Source organism: Bemisia tabaci, chromosome 1 (genome assembly GCF_918797505.1).
Source record: "Bemisia tabaci chromosome 1, PGI_BMITA_v3".
In the NCBI taxonomy this organism is placed as follows: Eukaryota; Metazoa; Arthropoda; class Insecta; order Hemiptera; family Aleyrodidae; genus Bemisia; species Bemisia tabaci.
The window spans coordinates 91,073,138-91,095,210 of NC_092793.1; the positions used below are offsets into that span (position 1 = coordinate 91,073,138).

Consider the following 22,073-nt stretch of genomic DNA (forward strand, 5'->3'; position numbering starts at 1 on the left):
TTTTTTTAGATCCGTCCCTACTCCGTCCCTATATTCCGTCCCTATATTCCGTCCCTATATTCCGTCCCTATATTCCGTCCCTATTCCGTCCCTACAACCAGTCCCAGGCAACCATTGTTTGAGACCATCAAACTCAGGTCGCCTGGCCGGGAATCGAACCCGGGACCTCCCGATCGTAGAGCTAGCGCTACAACCGCTACACCACAGGAGGTCTCTATGATATAGGTACTCTACATTGAAGAACAGAGACGATAGGCAACCCGGGTTGCATGTAGTGCCGGCTAGCTTGCCATGGAACTATCATGGATTGACTCGTTGCGACTCTATTGTACTCTATGGGCAGCTTACGCGAGTGCGCGAGTGTCCCTCCTATAAAGCGATAGCTTTATCTTTATCACTTTTTGCTTTGAAACTCCGACAGTATTGCTTCTGGTAGTACTGGTAGTAAGTAGAGGTAGTGCTGCAACCAGAGAACACTTACAACTACAACGTACTTGTCTTTGATACCTTTTTTCAAATCTACTTTTACAGTTTCTCGCGTCATAGTTTCGAAATCCATCGGCTTTACAATTAATTACGTTACCTGTGTTTACGACACGTGCATCCATACAGAACTGAACTCAGCAGAATCTTACACTACCTTCGCCCTCGGCTTTTTGCTTACCACCAGCATCATTCTTCACTCGAACTTGAATTGCGCTGAAAGTAGCCCATCATCTTCACGATGGGCACACTTGTTATGGAGCCCTCCACGGAGGAGCACACGATTGCCATTGTAGAATTCAACGAGTTTTCTCAGTATTTTAAGAAAACTGTCAGTGTCCTGTTGCTAGAGGAAAACGGAGCCTATATTCCCGCTCTTAACACAGCCGTGGAGGACAAGGAAACTCAGGAATGCATCAGGAAGTTCTTGAGTGATCCTCAAGTTGCGACCCTATCCATTCAGCGAAGCATCATCAAAGGTATGCTGTTCACATTTCTTTCATCTCAAGCATGTTCGAAATTAAGATATTTGCCATGTGGAGGTAACACCAGAAATTCTTTAAGAAAGCTCTTCTCATTCCAAAGCCCCTTCGAAACGCTCAAATTGGAGTGTCAGTCAGAGTATATCAATGCGGGTATTGACTGTTGAACCTCCAAAGTTCATGGGCTGTTCACTTCTAATCTACAACTCTGCATAATTTCTTATCGAAAGGTCGGGCTTTTTCACATGTTGATTCATTTTAATCAATTTACAAGGCAACACCCCCATCGATATCCCCAGACTGGTTCACCAGTTTGAGCCTCTGGAAGGGGCCGAGTGGCAGATACGCAGCATGTGTTCAACTTGGAGGTGCATGCAGCTCGTTGCAACAAGCAGTGAGTCCAAACACTCTGCTTGAATTCACCAGAGGTGTCGTCAGCTAAGTTAACGGTTGTTTACTTTTGGTTTACAAGGGTTTTTGCATCACTAATATCTACTTGAAAACATCTGACTCTTGCAGAAGCAAAAACACAAGCTTAGATAAGTTCTTTAATACTTTCAAACCTTGTAACACTTTAATTATTAACTACACAGAAACCACAACCACATGAAATTTGCAGATCGTAACTGATAAGTAGTTTTTTTTCCCATACGATCACGAGAGGGATGTTTCCAACGTAGATAGTAGCAATCGCCGCTTTGTGGAGAGGTCGAAATTCGTCGTTAACGCTTGCAAACTGAAAGTAATCAAGTGTCAACTTAGCTGAAGATACTTCTAGCTGTTTATTGTTTATTTTTTATGAGTTTTGCCCGTATGAAGGCTTGGCCTTAGTGCCTAGCACAAACAGCCACTGACAAGTAGGTTGGTTGAAAGATCTAGAATGGTTATAGTATTTCAGATATCTGCGCAGTACATGTCAATAATTATTGGTGGAAGTGAGTGAACTTAAAAGAGCATGCCAAAAGTAGGATCCAATCCTTTTTTTTGCTGATTCCTGGCGCCTTTCTTGCCTCTTATGAGTCAAACAGCTCACATAATGTTATATTTATCATGAAAAAACAAGAATGTTGATAATTATTCTGCAATTTCTTTCTTGTCACTTGTTTGTTGGATTTTTACAGCTTTGACAGTGATTGCTATTTAATTCTAATATCACTGACTTCCATGTGACTCTTGTATGTATGTAACTATCTCGGTGAATTTATTTCTTGAGAATAAGTCATATATTACCACATCCCAACAATAATTGTGAAAAGGGTAGTGTGTGTAAGGAATCAGAGGGACAACCAATGTGATTCTTTATTAATTATTATATTTTAGTAAATAAATAAAAGATCTCTCACTGCACCAGTTTTTTGCAGAAGCTTGACACCTCGAGGTCTAATGGGTTCATTATGGTTAGTCAAGGCTGAACTCTGGCAGGTCCCAAGAGCTCACTGATTGATCATAGCTTCAGCTGCCAGTTGTCATTAAATCAAAGATCTCAAGCATCAGCATGTGTCAGCTTTGACAGAGAAAGTGCTGAGTCCTCGATATTTGGATAATAACTGTGGTTATTATCCTTGTAAATGACGCATTTTGACAACTTTCAGTGAACTAATTTGAACGAGCTGTCACGCGATCTCCCTTTGAAGAGGAAGGTTACGAATTTAAGCACCTTTATATTCGCACGCATTCTAGTGAGGGCAACAAGTCTAAATTTTCATGAATTAGCTTTTTTTTTTACTTCAGTTTTATAAGCTTAAATATCTTTGGTCAAAATATTGACTTCCAGGACAGCTTTACCTTCTTTTTTACATTCTAGAACTCCCTTGTGTTTTTTGCGAAATTTCACTCAAGAAAAAGTTCGTAAATTGCAAGTCCCTGACTCATATGTGAGCCACATTCTGATGCCATTGCCATTTTTAGTAAGTACTCTCTTCATGTATCTCAGGTTAAGTAATACCAGCTGGTGTGGTAAAGATGTTTGCTAATTGAGAAGCTGCTTTCCTTTTATTCGGCTTATTCATTGATTACATTTTGTTGAAGTTGCTTTGTTTTTCCTCTGTTCTCAGATGAAGACTCAGAACAAGCTGGAGAAACAGATGAAGATAGAGACAAAGTCACGTATCATATTTCTAATCAAGTCCATTTCTCTAGTCCCAAAATGGCCAGGTAAAGTCAGAGACACAAATTCAATCAACCAAGTTCCAATTCTCCACCAGTGACCAATGAACCTACAAACATTATGATTGTGTCAGGGTCCTTCTACAAGAGGGAGTAAGCTGGATTACTGCACCTTAAAAGAGATGCTGCAACTAATTGAATGATACCTCTATATAGGATCACAGCTCCTCTACAGGATGTTTCAGACCACTTGTACCAGGTTTTTTCTTGGTTGTTCTAGATCCGATGAAGGCAGTTACCGCATGGTTGAATGGGCAACTAACCCGAAAGAATCAAAATTTCATTGTCCCAACCTCGCCCCCCCCCCCCCCTCGGCCTCCCCTAGAGGATCAAAGGAGGGCTGTGACTTAAAAATTGGGGTCTCCTTCAAAATTTTAAAATCATGCCGTCAAATTCAGAAAGTACAGACAATTTTGCCACTAATGTATACCAAGAAATGCAAAATCGGACCATTCCTGTCGGAAGTATTGACCCCTAAAGGTGGGGATCAGGGCCTTTCTCCCCAAAATCTCAATATAGCTAAATTGATGTAGTAACCTATAAGAAAGGTCTATTTGTAGGTTATCAACTACAAAAATTCGAATTTGACAGGCTCAAAGCCCCCCAAACATTTTCTGACATGCTTCAAACGATACCGGACTACTCGCCTAAAGCCTTTTCATCTATTTTATATTTCACCTAATCCTTGTTACCTAAAGGTGTTTCACCTAAAACTTTTCGCCTACAGACCTACGGACCACTACACCTACTGTCATTTTCACCTAACGTGCAATTTTACGTAATGTGTAATTTCACCAAGTACCGTAGGTAAATGAGGTGTATGTACCTAAAGATGAATGCACAGCTCGCATCCGTTTAAGAACTTTAGAAGGTTTTTTTCTTCTTTGTACTGCTGGTACTTTTGACATAGATTTTGCAGCTGCTCGTTTTGCTGTTTGTATTTTTTACGTTGTGGCGGTCGGACGGCCTTACCCAGCTGCCGGCCCAGGAGCATCGTCTCTACATCACCTTGTTCTTTCCGAAGCTCCTGCAGAAAGTGGTAAAAAGGTGAATGGCTCTTCCCAACCAATGCGTTTAGACGACGGTTCCTAAAAGTTCATCTGGCAGACCTTCCTCAAGTAAGTCGAGGGCTTCTGCCACGTCGTCAGTTGGAACGAACGCCAACCCGAGGATACTGTGGACACCGATTTTTATTGACCTATCATTTTCATCTCGGTATTGAGCCTGCAATCCTGCATCCTGTACGTTTCTGTACACCGATTGTGCGAGGTGGAAGTAGCGAAGTCTGCTATTTGCATAATCAAAAACTGCTTGCTGCGCGTTGATGATGGCTAGCTCAAAATCACACATAATAGTTAAATCCCCTGAAGTGGCTATGTTATTATCGATGTAATATTGTTTCACCTGCATAAAAACCGTTGTATAAGATTCTTCACTTTTATTCGTCAACAGAGCGTAGACAAAAGGGTAAGCGTAATCCAAGTACATACCATGAATGACGAAAACTTGAGTAAAAATTTTCAGGGAAACTTTGAAAGTTCCGTCAGCGAACCAAATGGGGGAAGATGCTAGCTTCTGCAGATTATCATCGGTCGCAAAAATTATAACAGTTCCCTCTTCTCCTCTCGTTGCCAAATTTTTGTACAGTAAAAATCGCTCACCTTCCTCCGTTTTCTTGTATTCATCTGGAAGCTCCGTCAGATCCGTGAGCTTCATTGGATTTTTTGACAGCTGTGATTGACGCTTATTGTTCATCATCCGCCGCAATGATTCCTGCTGTGGGAGCTCTGACAAAATTTCCGAGGGCACTCCGCTCAGTTCATCTCGAATCAATCGACTTGGGCCCGCTGCTTGTTGGTCCTCCGTTTTTCTTTTCAAACTATCTCTAATTACCGCCGCTTTTGCAGCCTCCGGATTGGGCGCGTGAGTATGCTCCTTTTCGCAGCTTGCCTTTATGATCGTTAACGGATCAGACGTGGTCGTTGCTCTCCCGTTACAAATGGGTTTTTCTCGGCATATCCAATACGTTTTGTCTTTGGATTTATTTTGCTTGTGGTATAAGTACCCACCGAAGGAAAGGTAATGGCCCCCCCTCGATGTCGGGACAAGCTGCGGCTCTGTCATTTTATGTTATATTGACATTGGTAATTTGAACAAAAGATTTTAACACTTTAAATTTTGGGGAAAAGATTATTTTGACACTTTAAATTTTGATCCTAAAAGTCCAAGATTATTTCAAATTTCGATCATACGATTTAATAATTTTCTCCGATTTATTACTTAACCGATTAAGAAGAAAATTTTCTTCAGCTATTTTCATCAGCTGTTTGGCAAAATGGCAGCATGTCATTTTGCCATGTTGCCATGGGAGTACCTTCGTTTCTTCGTCAAAATGTATTTAGGCCAAATTTTTCTGTAGGTCAATAACCTTGTAGGTGAAAATTCCGTGTCGACGAAAAATGCTTTAAATGAAACTGTCTTTAGGCCAAAAATACGTAGGTGAAAAGTCTTAGGTGAAATGTCCGAGGATAAAAATCCTGTAGGTGATCATTCTTTAGATGAATAGTCCCGGAGTCGCTTCAAAGGGCTCCCAAACTTAGAAATTTCACTAAATTGCGGATCCTTTGTATCATATCCATAAATGATTGGAGGGCTTTGGGACTGTCAAATTCAGTCACCTAAGAAAACACCCTTTTCCTAAGCCATTACATCAATTTAGCAATATTGAATTTTGAGGAGGGGATCCCTGTATAGACTGTATAACCCACAAATAGGGGTCAATATTTCGAACAGGAATGGTCCAATTTTGTATTTTTCAATATTGAATTGAGGCAAAATATTCTGTATTTGCTAAGTTTGATGGAATAATTTCACACTTATGAAGTCTGGAGTCCCTTCCTCTTGGGATGCTATTCTTGAGGTGTTTGTCTTCGAGCAAGTGCAAAAATCGGAATTGCTTCAGTATCTTACTAAAAAATGTAAGGAGGCTTCTAGCCACCATCAACTGGCCGAATATCAATATCACCAATCATATGAGATTTATGTGCAAATATTTTGTTTGCAATTTGTATTTCTATGTATCTCGGATTTTTGCTCTTGCATTTTTTAAGAAATCAATAAAATATCGTAAAAAAAGGAAGAGGACTGTCCCACTTAGCTTAACCTAGGTTTGCCAGTTATGATGGCTTCATTTGACTTTCAATTCACCTGTTTCAGTTTGGTATTTGTCAAGCGAAGCTCTGTAATCGAAGCCGACAAGTCGATTCAGTCCCAGTTGCGTGTTATCAGTTTTAATGAAGGCTCTCCGTATGAAACACTCCATGCTTTTGTCAGTAAAACTATGGCGCCTTATTTCAAAAGCTATGTGAAAGAGTCTGGTCGAGCAGATAGGTATTCCCTCATTATTTTATTTTTATATCAACGGTGAAAGTCAGCTCTATGTATCTCTGTTGGCAATGCTGTAGACTTCCTGTGTTTTTCAAAGAAAAACTATTCAATGTTGGGCTGTCAAAACTTGCGTAATTTTTCTTATCTGTGTGAATAAAAGGTATCATGGTATCATTCACTCTTAAGAAAATGAAACAGAAGAAGAGATTTTGAAATACTGCAGTTAAGATACTTAATTTGGCAATTTGCCCCTGGGTGCAGTACTTGTCATTGAACCAAAGACCTCAGCACCAAGAAACTGGACTACATTTTGCAGTAAGGAACTAATATTTCTTGCTCTTTTCCAGAGGTACGCTTGCCTCATAGGCTGATAGGTCTCCCTATGCAGATAAAGTGCTTCTATGAATTGGCCGGATCAGGGTTGGCCCTATTTTCCCCAGCCCAAGAAAACTCGGCGGGTTTATTTGAATAAACCCATTTTAAAAAAACCTGAAAAAACCCAGTTAACCCACATTAACTAAATAATGCTATTTTACGAAAAAATTAAGACCTTGAATGACAGGAAGCTGTCTTTTGGAATTTAAAAACCGAAAATGAGTCATTACCGACAAAATGTTTGAATTGATAATATACTTAAAAGTTTTACTCTCTCATTGAAGAATGAACAATATATAATAGGGCTCCTAAACACGGTATGAATTAAATCATTATGCTACATTTTTTCTCTTCATAATTAGGAAAAAGAATCACACAACAGGAGCTTGGGAAATCTACCTGAACAAGATGAAAATATGTTTAATTCCTTAAGTAATTGGTATTGATTAAGTAACAAAAATACATATTGTGTCATTTATGTAATCTAATTTTCCCTTAATGTATGCTAAAAATCCCTGATATTTTTTTCATCAGGAATTGATCACAAAGCTTGAGCACAAAACATCACGAAGCTCTTAACCCCGCCTCCCTCAAAAGAAGAAAATTCTTAGAAGGCCCCACATTAAACGGCTAATTTTTATCTGGGCTCGTGATACAGATCTGAACAACTATGTTTTGGAAAAAAAGTCGGTTTATTTTTTCGATGTTTCAACTAAACTGCAACTGTGGAAAAATTTGCAAAGAGCCGGCACATTATTCAGATTTTTATTTGATACAGCGCAGTGTAGTAAGGCGGATAAGGGGAAAAAATTCCCAGAATCGTGCATTTCTGGAAGAAAGCCTGAAACTTTCAGGATATCATCTTTACCTATAGAAGGTTCAATTTCGCAAGTGAGCCCAAAATTCTGAGGCCATGGGGGCCGGGGGGGGGGGGCAGGGGGCCCTGATTTCGCTACGTTTTGCCGAATTTTCGCGTTGGATCATCGTGAGAACGCCGTTAACAATGTAAAATGTGATCAAAACCTGTGTAAACGTCATTAATAGGTTCTCTCAAACAGTATCCTGAAATGCTAGCACTGTCCGATCCCGGAGCACCCCTCAAAATGCCTAAAATTCAAAATGGCGCCCATAATGAGGCCTCCGGAATATCGGTATTTTCACTTGTGCATATCCTGTCATGTGAGGTGTCGTTTTCCATGTAATTTTGGTCGCAGATTTCATATTTGAAGTCAAAACAACCCCCCGGTCAAAATTGGTGCCCCCAATCCAAGATGGCGTCCAGATTTGAAAGGCAGGAGGGTGCATTTTTTAAACTTTTACGCGATAAGGCAAGTGATATGTCATTTCCTATGTAATTTTGGTCGTAGATTTCATTACTGAAGTCAAAACAGTCCTCCGGTCAAAATTGGTGCCTCAAATCCAAGATGGTGGCCAAATTTTAAAGGCAGGAGGGTGCATTTTTTCAAATTTTTACGTGCTAAGGCAAGTGATATGTCATTTCCTATGTAATTTTGGTCGTACATTTCATTATTGAAGTCAAAAAAGCCTCCCGGTCAAGATTGGTGCCCGAAGTCTAAGATGTCGGCCAAATTTGAAAGGCAGGAGTGTGAATTTTTATGAGAAAAAAAATCATGTGAGATGACAAGTGAGGTATCAAATCATACGCATTTTTAGTCAACAAAACGAATCTAAATGAAATGTTAAAAAAATCTTTTACACAAAAATGATACGAGATAATTAAGAGGGTGATCAGTTTGGCCGTCCACGGTAGGAATGATGTTAACAGGAGCATCTATAATGAGCCATTTTATTCATTTTTAGGCCCATATAATTTCTCGATAAAGGTAAGGACATTTTACGCAACGCACCTGCCGTACCCTCTCCAGTCAGTATAGGAGAAAATCCTAATCAACACATGCTGATTCACATTCCCAGTGAGGCTCTTCAGGATCTTCCTCCTACGGTTCTGTAAGTTTTTACAGTTGGAGTCTTCAGAACTTCTGCATGAGTCTGAGAACGAAAATATTATTTTCTTGGTGGTACAGCATGGTGTCACTCCGTTTCTTACAATTACACCGGATAATTTTAAGCGGGGATTCCGGAAGCTGGAGGCAAGTCACTTAAAATAGGATGAAGCTCCTTGTTTTTATTCATCCATCCCCAAAGACAAGCATCCAGATCACTTCATCCCATCCACAGTTGAGTATAAAAGTAGCTCCTAAATTAATGTTACCTACTTCATTGCTGATGATATCGAGGGTAATTTCTCTAATTGAATGAAGACTTTGAAAGCTGGAAATTTTTCCTTCGATATATGATGACAGAGGTCTTCGAAAGTCACATTTTTTTGGCTACCATTGAGGAGTAATATTTCGGCGGTTAAACAGCAAAAGTGCGTATCTTGGTTGCAGGATTTCAAAATATTCGCTCCTATTTATTTTTTGAAAGGGGACCAAACCAACATCATGGCTTGACATTTTTACAGAATATTCCCCACATAGAGAGTGAAAACAAGCAAAGTTTTCAAGAAATGACTCCAGTATTTTTTAATGAAGGTACGGAAGTATGACAAGAAGTCTGCAACACCGCAAACCGAAATAGTATTTAAGCAGTTTCACCATCGATTTACTCTTTTCCAGTCTTTATATCCGTTCATGGTTTTGATTAGGTTCCAAGAACCTCTCTTTAGATTCTTGCTAGTAAGGATCACATAAAAGCGTATAGAATAAAGTTGCTGTTCCTATTTTATGGATGTGAGGGGTTGAATGGCAACCAGTAAACGCATGCAAGAACAGCTATCATCTCGGATTTTGTGCGTTTAACATCACTTTGAAAACGTAAAGAAACATTGGTGTCTGCTCATCAATTTGATGGAACATAGGTTTGTGCAATGGATTCGTAAGTATGCCTATGCTTTGATCACACTCGATGGAGTAGAGACCCACCAACTGAAACCGACTGAAAGTTTTCTAAATTATTTTCGGTACTTACTGAGTTCGCCCTTGAAATTTCAAGCGTATTTTTCACTGAAATTTCAAAAGGCTTTTTATTTTTCAATTTTTTTGAAAAATTGAATTTTTGTTACCAAAAATACACAAAATAAGACTTGCACATGAATTAGTGTAAGTTGAACCTCTCTGGGGAAATTTGGATAAATATTAAGTCGTGTGAAGTGTATTTTGGTGTTGTTAGGTTGCTCCGCCATAATCCTTGCACCACTTCCGCTCCCCTCACCTCACCATGCACTACCTATCGGTTCCAAACATAACCTCAAAAATTAACAAAACCGTGCTGTTTGTTTCGTAGCTGTGCTGTGATCTGTGAATACTGTGATATTTTTTCATAATTCAATTGTGTTATTGTATTGTTTCCTTCATGGGAAAATACAAAGATAAAATACGAAGAATTCAGAACAGCCTGAAGAATTTCCGTATGTTACCTAAGATGAAAAATAAATTATTCACAAAACATTAATGAAAAACATTTGCTATCACAGACACGGATAAAAATGCAGAGTAGCATTTTTGATTTATGACAAAAAAACTCAGCTAAAAATTGGGAAGCACATGGCATTTGATGAAAAAAATTAATCTGACTTGAATATTGCAGCAAAAAAACAGTTTCATTTGTAATAATTTATTTTCAATTTTTGAAAAAGTCCTCTCACCTTTCTCATTCATTAAAATGTGAATAAAATCTCTCAGTCTAAGTTTTTACACTTACTCAAATAAAGCAAATCAAACCCTGATCGACTCATTCAAATTCTAATTCTTCTTGAGAGCGGCAAAATTTAAATGAGCCAATCAGGTGCTTTGCTTTGATAGAATAGCATAGGACGAGTAGGCTTTCCTTAATCAACTATTTGTTTCTCTAGAGAAAAGAGAGAGGTGTCACAATGGAACACAGTAGTCATTCATTCATGGATTCCTCACTCATAGATTAAATAGTCTCTTCATTTTATGCTTCAGTCTCGCTCTCGAGTGTGGCGAGTCTGGGAGTTCACCCTCTCCTTTATTCTTAGTTGTTTCTTCGTTTTTTCGCATTTAGGTGAAACTTATAAGTATTTATTAGTATGGTTCTGTGATTAATTCGCCTAGGAAGCACTTGTCACTAGTTTAAAGGGTACAGGTTTACCGATTATAGTATCAAAAATCAATTTTTCAAAGAAAGCTTGAAATTTCAGCTGAAATTTCAAAATTTTATTTTTCATGAAAAATACGAACTCAGGGTACTTATTAATTGTTCATCCTCTGAGTCTAGGGCATCTGAAATTGAGTTCAGAGTTTTTGTGCAGTAACCAGCAAGACACCTCACTATTAGTGGCTCATCATTTTTCACTTGTCAGCCATGATGGCAATCATCTTGATTATCTCGTTTCATTTTGGTGTAAAAGATTCTTTTTACATTTCATTTAGATTCGTTTTGTTGACTAAAAATGCGTATGAATTGATACCTACCTCTCTTGTCATCTCACGTGATTATTTTTCTCATAAAAATTCACACTCCTGCCTTTCAAATTTGGCCGACATCTTAGACTTCGGGCACCAATCTTGACCGGGGGGCTTTTTTGACTTCAATAATGAAATGTACGACCAAAATTACATAGGAAATGACATATCACTTGCCTTATCACGTAAAAATTTGAAAAAATGCACCCTCCTGCCTTTAAAATTTGGCCACCATCTTGGATTTGAGGCACAAATTTTGACCGGAGGACTGTTTTGACTTCAGTAATGAGATCTACGACCACAATTACATAGGAAATGACATATCACTTGCCATATCGCGTAAAAGTTTAAAAAATGCACCCTCCTGCCTTTCAAATCTGGACGCCATCTTGGATTGGGGGCACCAATTTTGACCGGGGGGTTGTTTTGACTTCAAATATGAAATCTGCGACCAAAATTACATGGAAAACGACACCTCTTATGACAGGATATGCACAAGTGAAAATACCGATATTCCGGAGGCCTCATTATGGGCGCCATTTTGAATTTTAGGCATTTTGAGGGGTGCTCCGGGATCGGACAGTGCTAGCATTTCAGGATACTGTTTGAGAGAACCTATTAATGACGTTTACACAGGTTTTGATCACATTTTACATTGTTAACGGCGTTCTCACGATGATCCAACGCGAAAATTCGGCAAAACGTAGCGAAATCAGGGCCCCCTGCCCCCCCCCCCCCCCCCGGCCCCCATGGCCTCAGAATTTTGGGCTCACTTGCGAAATTGAACCTTCTATAGGTAAAGATGATATCCTGAAAGTTTCAGGCTTTCTTCCAGAAATGCACGATTGTTATGCTTATCCGTCCTACTAGTGCTAGGAGTGTACCCATTTACTCTTCTCAATACTAGGAATAATTTATAACAGTCCTACACAACCTCCCCCCCCCCTTCAACTTCCCAAACTTCCAGGAAAAGTTTCAACTTGAAGTGAAACCTCGTTTAGGCTGTACAGCGATGCCAATTTTTCATTTTTATGCGCTATACTCACGAAATACTGCATCATCACGGTTCAACAGGCTAGTACACCCGAGTTCGTCAACGGGACAAGGCCTAAACGAAAGCTTATGGTAAGGTAAACTTCCAGGAAAAGTTTCAACTTGAAGTGAAACCTCGTTTAGGCTGTACAGCGTTGCCAATTTTTCATTTTTATGCGCTATACTCACGAAACACTGCATCATCACGGTTCAACAGGCTAGTACACCCGAGTTCGTCAACGGGACAAGGCCTAAACAAAAGCTTATGGTAAGGCAAACTTCCAGGAAAAGTTTCAACTTGAAGTGAAACCTCGTTTAGGCTGTACAGCGTTGCCAATTTTTCATTTTTATGCGCTATACTCACGAAATACTGAATCATCATGGTTCAACACGCTAGTACACGCGAGTTGGTCAACGGGACAATGCTCTAACGAAAGCTTATGGTAAGGCAAACTTCCGGGAAAAGTTTCAACTTGAAGCGAAACCTTGTTTAGGCTGTACAGCCTTTCCAATTTTTCATTTTTATGTGCTGAAATCAAGGAGTTCGGGACTAATAGTCCAGTGCATCATAATCAAATAGATAAGTGCATTTACTATCGAGTTGTAATGTTTGGACCACACTCATCAAAGTTATAGCCCATGACGGTACGTTTTCCGCCAAAAATCTCAAAAATACCCTATTTTCATGTTAAAAAAATTAATAATTAATTGGCAACACTGCTTCGAATAGTTCACGATGGCCCTTAGTTGCGCTTCTATTCGATTTCAGGGTAGTATTCAGCTCGTAGACCGATGCACTAGTCTGTTTAATTATGATGCACTGGGCTATTAGTCCCGAATTCCTCGATTTTAGCACATAAAAATGGAAAATTGGCAATGCTGTACAGCCTAAACGAGGTTACGCTTCAAGTTGAAACTTTTCCTGAAAGTTTGCCTTACCATAAGCTTTCGTTAGAGCATTGTCCCGTTGACCAACTCGGGTGTACTAGCCTGTTGAACCATGATGATCCAGTATTTCGTGAGTATAGCGCATAAAAATGAAAAATTGGCAACGCTGTACAGCCTAAACGAGGTTTCACTTCAAGTTGAAACTTTTCCTGGAAGTTTGCCTTACCATAAGCTTTTGTTTAGGCCTTGTCCCGTTGACGAACTCGGGTGTACTAGCCTGTTGAACCGTGATGATGCAGTGTTTCGTGAGTATAGCGCATAAAAATGAAAAATTGGCAACGCTGTACAGCCTAAACGAGGTTTCACTTCAAGTTGAAACTTTTCCTGGAAGTTTACCTTACCATAAGCTTTCGTTTAGGCCTTGTCCCGTTGACGAACTCGGGTGTACTAGCCTGTTGAACCGTGATGATGCAGTATTTCGTGAGTATAGCGCATAAAAATGAAAAATTGGCATCGCTGTACAGCCTAAACGAGGTTTCACTTCAAGTTGAAACTTTTCCTGGAAGTTTGCCTACCATAAGCTTTCATTTGAGCACTGTCCCGTTGACCAACTCGGGTATAAAAAAAGGGGCTAAAGAACACCACTTTTTGGCGAGGCTCTTTTCCCTGGAAACCATTTCTAACTATGTCTTTCTATCAATCTGACATTTTTTCAATTGTCAGGGAATTTCACCAAAATGTTTCAGGGAAATCAGGGAAATGTCAGGGACTTTGGCAACTCTGTGTATATAATATCGGAATATACATTTCAATGGTAACATGTAGATGCTACAAGCAGCAGAACACAAGTTTATGCCACTGAACAGCCACGTACTTTCAGTATCATTATTGAGGATATGATTTTCTCTCAAGTCTTAAGATTTTCCTCACATTTGTCACAATCCATAGCATAGGTTGGGCATTTCCGAGTGAACCATTGTGTATCCTGTTACCATTCAGCATGACTAATACAGTGCGGTAGAAGCTGTTCCAGTCTGTCAGACCTCAGTCAGGCATTACTGTGAATGGGTCAATTCAATTTTTTTTATTTTTTCCTTTTATAGGGACGGTGATAAAATGGCACCATCTGTCGAAAAGAAAATGGCTGAACTAGAAATGGGTTTACTACATCTACAACAAAACATCGACATCCCAGAAATATCCCTTCAAGTTCATCCTGTTGTCGCTCATGTTATAAAAAAATGTGCAGAAGAGGGCAGGAAGCCAACTGTAGCTGATTTCGGAGACAAAGTTGAAGATTCCTCTTTCTTGAATCAACTTCAGAATGGTGTCAACAGATGGATAAAAGAAATAAAAAAAGTAAGAGACTCACATTCTAACTAAATAGAATCTAAACTTTTAATATGGTGGAATATAATTTAGGAATTCACCTGGTCTTCAAAAAGTTTGGTTCCCCCGTACCAACTTTTAAAAGTTTGCATCTAGAAATATGAAACTTTAGGAATATTTCTAGGTCCATGGGGTCTAATTTTTAGTAAATCCAACGTTTGGAGGCAGTGACACTGGGAGGGTGTCCAAGTTGAGCTTAAAATGTTCAAATGGCAACCCCCCTCTTTTGATACACCATTGGAAAGAGCGAAAAATGGAAGAATTTTGGTACAGGTTAGAAGTCTCCAATTATCACCTTTCTAAATGGTTGGCAGTTGAAGTTTTGCTAATATCATTTTATTGAACCACCATTTTGAATTGGTGGCATGTAGGAATATACGGTCTGCGCTAAAAATGTTTCTTTATTTTCTTTCAAATGATGTATCACTCCATCGGGTTTTAACAATTTTGGCCCCCTCCTAAATGACCCCCTCGCCCTAAATGAAGATTTTTCTTGAGCCACCCTTGAGAAATACAGCAATCAAAAGAACAAGAAATATTTTCAGTGCAAACCTGAGGTTCCTGTCTGTCACCAATTTAAAATGGTGGCCTGTTATAATTGAAATGCGCAAAACTGTAACTGGCTGCCATTTGGAAACGGTGATAGACAGAGACCTCTGCTCTAGTCCATGCCAAAACTTCGCCTGTTTTGCGTTCTATCAGAGGAGGAAGAAGAACAGAGGAGGATTGCCATTTGAAAATTTTGAGTTGTAGTCCACCCAGGCGCCGAAGAACACCGTCCCAAAATTTTCAATGTGCCAAAAAGGTAGGCCGCAGTGACCTTTGAATATTCCGAGAGTTTCGCATCTCTAGGTGCGTCTCCAAAATTTAGGGTAGGAGGAATCCGATTTCTTAATGACCCTGTCAAGATAATGATAAGATGAACATATGCTTTGTACAGTGTTCCGATATTAAATTGCTAGCGGGGAAGAAAAAAAATCCCTAGATTTCGCTTAAAATCCCTAAATCCCCAGATTTGCTCAAATATCCCCAAAAAATCCCTAGATTTTGCAAAAAACCGCCATTTTTAACGTAGAATCATGACGTCATTCGATGTATCGATTTGCAATATTTAAATCTGATTGGCTCGTTTGAATTTTGCCGCTCTCTGAAAGCAGTGCTAATCCAGATCAATAAAATGAAAGAATATTGGTTAAGTTCTTCTTATTGTTTTTTTACTGTTGAATGCAGTTGAATGTCAAGTACATCGAGTGAAGCAATCGTTTTAGGTAATTTTCGGCTTATTTACGGGGAAAATAGTGTTGCCAAAAAGGCCTACAAAATATAGATGAAAAAATATTTTCGATTGTCGAAGCTAAAATTGAGGTTAAAAAGTCGATTTTTGCGTACTTTACCTCATCAAAACAAATTCCTAGATTTCCTGAAAAATCCCTAGATCCCTATAAATTCCGGAAAATCCCTAGATCTAGGGATAAATCCCTAGACATCGGATCACTGGCTTTGTATTGATCAATATTTTTCCTTTTTTCCCCTTTTATGTAAGTATTTGCTTTTTTCTTCTAGGTGACTAAACTAGAAAGGGATCCAACTAATGGAACTGCGTTGCAAGAAATCAGCTTCTGGTTGAATCTTGAAAGAGCGTTACATCGAATCCAAGAAAAAAGAGAAAGTATTGAAGTTGCTCTTACTTTGGAAATCTTGAAACATGGCAAACGGTTTCATGCCACAGTCAGTTTCGATGCTGATACAGGTAGTATTTTATTCAAAGTTCAATTTCATCCCAAAATATCACAGAAAATTGAGAATTTGCATGCAAATTTTTTATACTTCATCTGAAAGTGCTTAAAGAGCTGATTTCACAGTATTTTTTATAATTTTTCCGATATGGGAAATAGTATAAAAATAGATTTAAAAGCAAGAAAATGCACCGCCTAGGGATGTCATCTGGCGGAATTGCCGATTTAAACACATGTATTTTAGCAGATCAGATAATTTTGTCATATCTTCTCCAATAATTGTTCAATTCATGAACCAAGGGTGTCCTCGTGTTTAGTTCACTCAGTAGTTACCATTTAATAACGAAATTCATCAAATTTCAGACACCTGCAAATTCTCCATTAGGCAGTGTCTGATGTAATTGAGCTGATTCAAGGTACATACATCCTTATCCTTTCATTTTATCATTAATATCTAGGTACTTACTTAATTTAATCCCCTTTTATGTGTAAAATTTTAATTTTACTGTAGTCAATCGCAGAACTTTTACCACTCTATTTCTAATCAGACTCATTTTTGACTCAATCAGGATTGAAGCAGACACTTTCAAAAGTAACCGACTTTAATGTGCTCATGAAGGATTTCCCAATCAATGATCTACTCTCAGCTACTGAACTCGATCGAATCAGACAAGCTCTTTTCCAAATTTTTAATCACCTAAAGAAGATGCGGTATACAAAATATCCAATGCAGCGAGCTCTTCGCTTGTTCGAAGCCATCTCAAGAGATCTTAGTGCACAACTTTTGAAGGTAATCTTATGAATCTAGATTATTTTTATCAACATAACCATTGGACCGAGTTTAACAGAAATGCACCAAGTTGCATTCTGGAAAAAAAAATGAGTTTGGAGCAGTTTAGAATTGTAAATTTTTTCCAGTAAAAAATTTAGTCATGAAAAAATAAAATGTTGAGTGGGTGCAATATCCAGAATCTGGAATCTTTGAAAAGAATAGATAGCGGTGTAGCTCCAAAAAAAATAGAAGATGAATTCGGTGTTAGAAAAAGCCAATCAAGAGGAATATGCAGCTGCCAATGTGTCTTTCAGCCATTGGTGGCGTGATTCACACCCTTCAACCACAAAGAAACAGTTGCAACACGAAAACAATGCTACAATCTGGCCTATTTTCAACTGCGATGTTACTGAGGTAGGAGTTCTACTTCATTATTTAGTACTTAAAGTTGGTGTTCTATAGATTATCCAAATCGGTCCAGTTCCAATCAGTTCAGATGATCAGTGGTCTACTGTACTAAAATTATGCTGTGACATCTGAGTAATTGAAAGGTTCGGTTGAAAATAAGCTTCTCATTTTTTGCTGCTTATCTGCATCAAAAATGTATCCATCCCTTTCATCATAATCATCTGTTGTGAAGTTTTTGAAGCAACCTTCACAAGTCTGGATCACTAGACAAAACAAGAAGTCAAGCAATGTTGCACCTGTCTTCTTGTCAAAGTTTCCTGTAGAACACATTGAACAAATTGGAAACTTCCAAAATCAACTCATTAGTGAGAAATGAATGTTCTTGGTAAACATTGTAAACAGGAAATTCAAATTTCCCTCTCTCACGAAAAAACCTAAATTAATGCTGACCGAATCAGGCATCAAAATCAACCTTCACGTCAGGCAAATAAGTAGAGCTTGATTTCTCACACATTTCTTCCCTGTTCTAATACAAAGTACCTATATTCTTGTCCAAACAAATTAGCATTCAAGGAAATTTTTCAATCGTAAAATATACGGATAAATCATGCTAAGCTTGCCACAGTATAGGAATGTATGGGAACTTTTAGGATTTTATGAATTATTCAGGGAGCGTCAGCAGAAAGAGGGGGAAAAAGTAAAGTTGCGATGGATCTTTTTTGTGATGTCCTGTTGTTCCATCTACAACTTCTACATTTTCTGTTGATAATGTAGGACAGCTGTCTTCATTTTCACTTTTCCTCTTGTGAGAGACTAAGTAAACATGAATAACGCCGAGTTATCATCTGATGAGAATCCATCTTTTTTAGACCTGTGTGATTAATCGAACGTTAATCGTAATCGTGATTAATTTTTTTCATCGTAATCGTAATCGGTTTGAGAAAATAATCGTGATTGATTCGATTCATTTGACTCCACGAAATGTCCAGTTTCGCGCCGCATTTTGAATTTGAAATTCCCGAAATTGTTCGAATTTGCGTCACGTCTACGGTAGCGCGCTGCTAGCCCCTAGCGGTAAAAACTCGCACTGTAAGTAGTGATAACCTCGCGAAAATATCCCCATCGGACTAGTGCCGAGAATAGACAACAAGTGAACCTCAAGTGAAATAAGGAAAAAAATATTGGAGGAAAATTATCAGCTTTCAAATTTTTTAAAAAAATATCTTCAAGAACTTATATACTTCAACTTTGTCTTTGGTCACGAAATCCAAAAACTAACTTCGCTTTTAGTCGGAAAAAAAAAAAAAAAAAATTGCGCTCTGTTATAATTTTTCAGTTTTTCCCGATTTTAATCGCAATAGTGATGGTAATCGCGATTAATTTTCTTAATTGTAATCTGAATTGAAAAATCCATAATCGCACAGGTCTATTTTTTTTTATCAATGGTTCTTCCCAAAAAGAAGAATCCGAGAGCTGCGTTTTCTCATTTGTTTGTCCTAAGTTTCATTCAGAACCCATGGAATTCATCTTGCACAGGTTTTCAATTTTCTCCCCCCCCCCCCCCAATGTAATTTTTATGGAATAAATTATGATGTGATTCTGTTGCAGGTGCTAGGCACAAGGCGATTAATGCACATCCCATTTGAAGAGTTTGAAAAAGTTATATCACAATGTTTCAGTGTATTCACAACCTGGGATGATGAATATGATAGACTTCAAGGTCAACTGAGGTATTTGTAACATTAGCTTACATTATCTTTCACATTTTATGTTCTATTGATTTCATCTAAGAAGTAATTTCCATTTATGTAGTGTAGCACCAAAAATTTATTCCGTAATTTTTCTTCTCACTTCAAAAATTTGCCAGACGCTCTATCATTCTATCCAGTGAGCTCATGTATTTTTGACTGCACTATTATTTTACGATTCTCTAGGGAGGTTTTCATGAAGAAGCAGCATGAACCAACGATGAAAGTAGGTTGGCGAATCAATCCTGCCCACAAATTGCTTCAAACAAGGATGGACCACATGCGACGTTTTAGGCATCAACACGAGCAGCTTCAAACTGTTATCATAAGAGTTCTCAGGCCAAATTTTGCTGCATCTCGAACTGCAAATCATGATCAATCAAACTCAGTGGACAATGAGTCAAAACAAGTGGATTCTCTGCCTCTAGACTCCACCGATACAAGTGCCATTGAAGTAAGTTTCAAGTCACTTTTTGAGTCTAAAATTAATCTGAATGTGAAATTCAGACACTCTGCATTAAAAAGTAATCAAAATAGATGCAAGACTAGCTTGTTACACTCCTAGGTAATTTTCTAAGAATTTTCATGTGATTCTGATGGTATCTTGGCTGAATTTGAAATTAAGAGAATTTACTTTTATGGTTTGATACGCTTAGCCATTACTTATTCTTCGAGTGCAATGCATTTTGTCAAGTTGCAGCACCGGCTCCTCTACTTCTTGTTAAAAAATCCTCAAAGCAATCTTCTTTAATGACGGTTCACACTTTAATACAATTGAAAACCATGAGAGTGTCTAAAATTTACCCTGAACGCCTTCAAAAGCAGAAAGTAGTTTTTTCTTAAGAATCTGAGTAAAATGGTGGATACTGCAGCTACTGTCCATCATTTCCTCATCTGCCTAGTTTGGTTCATTTCTTGTTAATTACTATGCATTGTATCTTTGCTTTTAAACTCATAATTTGAATTCTCATCCAATTAGATACACTTAATGTTTAAGCTAAGCTCTATCGTCAGTCAGAGTTTTAAGTTTCGTTAAAATTACATATTGTTACTCTGTTTTTTTGTTGATTTTTGAACTCTCGCATTGAGTTAGTTCCTTATCCTTTGTTGATTTTTCTAAGTCGTTGTGAATTTTGTAACTTTTCTAGCTCTTTGGGCCATTGGAAACCCTACTATTTGATCATGTTAGGAATGATTTAAAAGCCCATCAATTTCTTTAAAATCACTCGTTAACTTAACAAGTTTTACTAATCAAACTATGAGCACCCTATCTGCCTACTTACCTTACAATCATTTTTTGAATTTATTCCATTTCCTTGATCATTTCAAGATTCTGTTTGCTAAGGGCAGCTTATGAAATGAGCCGTCGGCTCGCTTTGCAAGCCTTAAAAAGTTAGTTTTATACCAAATCCATCTCCTTTTTTTAGTTCTCCCTCCATTTTACTTTTTGTTTTTTTCCTTGTTTGATTCTCAGGAAAGATTTAAATGGCTGTAAAGAAATTTTTTACATCAGCAAAGTTGGTTCAACCAATCCTCGCCAGATACTTGAAGAAGACCATCAGATTATCTTTTTATGAGATGGAAATTTTATCCAAAGGTCTGAGGATAAAGGTCCTCAGACCTTTGGACAAAATTTGGGTCCCTCCTAGCTGTTTGTTGACTCTGGGCTCATGTATGTCATTAATATATTTCTCAGACCTTATTTTTTCCCCCTTTGCAACAGGAAGTAAATTTAGCTTATGAAAATGTGAAAGAAGTGGACTGTTTAGACATGAGTCGGGAAGGGACGGAAGCTTGGGAAGCAGGTGTTGCCCGCTACGAAGAAAGAATTGATCGTGTAGAAGCAAGAATAACAACTCATTTACGAGATCAACTTGGGACAGCCAAAAACGCTAACGAAATGTTCCGGATTTTCTCAAGGTTCAATGCATTATTTGTTCGGCCTCACATCAGAGGTGCCATTAGAGAGTACCAAACACAGCTCATTCAAAGGGTCAAAGATGACATTGAAGCCCTCCATGAAAAGTTTAAGGTAATACTTTTGGAATATATTGATCAGTCAAATCGATCTTTTTTATTTTTTTTTTTTTGCTTTACTCACCCCAAAAGACATGTGTCATTGCCAGCTTAATGAGAATTATCCAGAAAGTTTGACGAAATGCAGCACAGCCAAAAAATTGAAAACACAATGGCATGATGAGGGGTAGAGGATTGAACAATCGAACTACATTTTTCAATAAGATGCTGATATTTTAGGCTCATTGCCAGTTTAGAATCAACGTATGCGCTAGTAATGTTCTCATGCAGACAGGCAGTGCTTCTTATTTGTATTCTTGTTCTTCACCTTCTTTCTCCACCCCTCCCTCTTCCTTTCCATGCTTCCTATTGTTGTATTTATTCATGTTTTCCTCTATATCCGCCTCTCCCTTTTTGTTGGCCTGTTTCTTCTTCTTCTTTCTATTATTTCTTTCCTCTTTCCTCATTTTTTTCTCTCCTGCCTCTTCTCATACCTCTCATTTTTTTCATTCTCCTCTTATATTGTTGGTTTAATGGCTGATATTCCAATTGAGGAACCTAAAAATTCAACTATATGTTATAAGGACTTGTGGGAGGTGAAGGAATAGATAGTTAGTGTTTATATATTTATACATAAGACCAACACCATTTTCACGCCCAGAGACCCTCCTAGGCGACTTCCTATACTAGGTTGATACTAGGTCATGGTAAACAGACGAAGTGAACTTTCAGTAGATCGAAGA

The 22,073-nt window shown here is 38.3% G+C and overlaps 2 protein-coding genes across 2 annotated transcripts in view; one reads left to right on the forward strand and one right to left on the reverse strand.

Moving 5' to 3' along the window:
• Positions 1-341: 341 nt before the first annotated feature.
• Dhc64C (dynein heavy chain, cytoplasmic) overlaps positions 342-22,073 on the forward strand; it is a 196,692-nt gene continuing 174,960 nt past the window's right edge. The window contains 9 exon segments of the mRNA XM_072306491.1: positions 342-962; positions 3,020-3,119; positions 6,348-6,521; positions 14,365-14,620; positions 16,214-16,400; positions 16,956-17,176; positions 19,175-19,296; positions 19,501-19,768; positions 21,038-21,346. Of these exon segments, the coding sequence (XP_072162592.1) occupies positions 725-962; positions 3,020-3,119; positions 6,348-6,521; positions 14,365-14,620; positions 16,214-16,400; positions 16,956-17,176; positions 19,175-19,296; positions 19,501-19,768; positions 21,038-21,346 (1,875 nt within the window). The 5' untranslated portion in view covers positions 342-724.
• LOC140226065 (uncharacterized) lies at positions 3,127-6,337 on the reverse strand. The gene has a single exon (XM_072306515.1). It carries the CDS (start codon positions 5,253-5,255, stop codon positions 4,206-4,208), a length of 1,050 nt encoding a protein of 349 aa, XP_072162616.1. The 5' UTR covers positions 5,256-6,337; the 3' UTR covers positions 3,127-4,205.

Coding starts and splice junctions, on each gene's coding strand:
- LOC140226065 (XM_072306515.1), bottom strand. CDS start 5,255: ATGACAGAGCCGCAGCTTGTCCCGACATCGAGGGGGGGCCATTACCTT.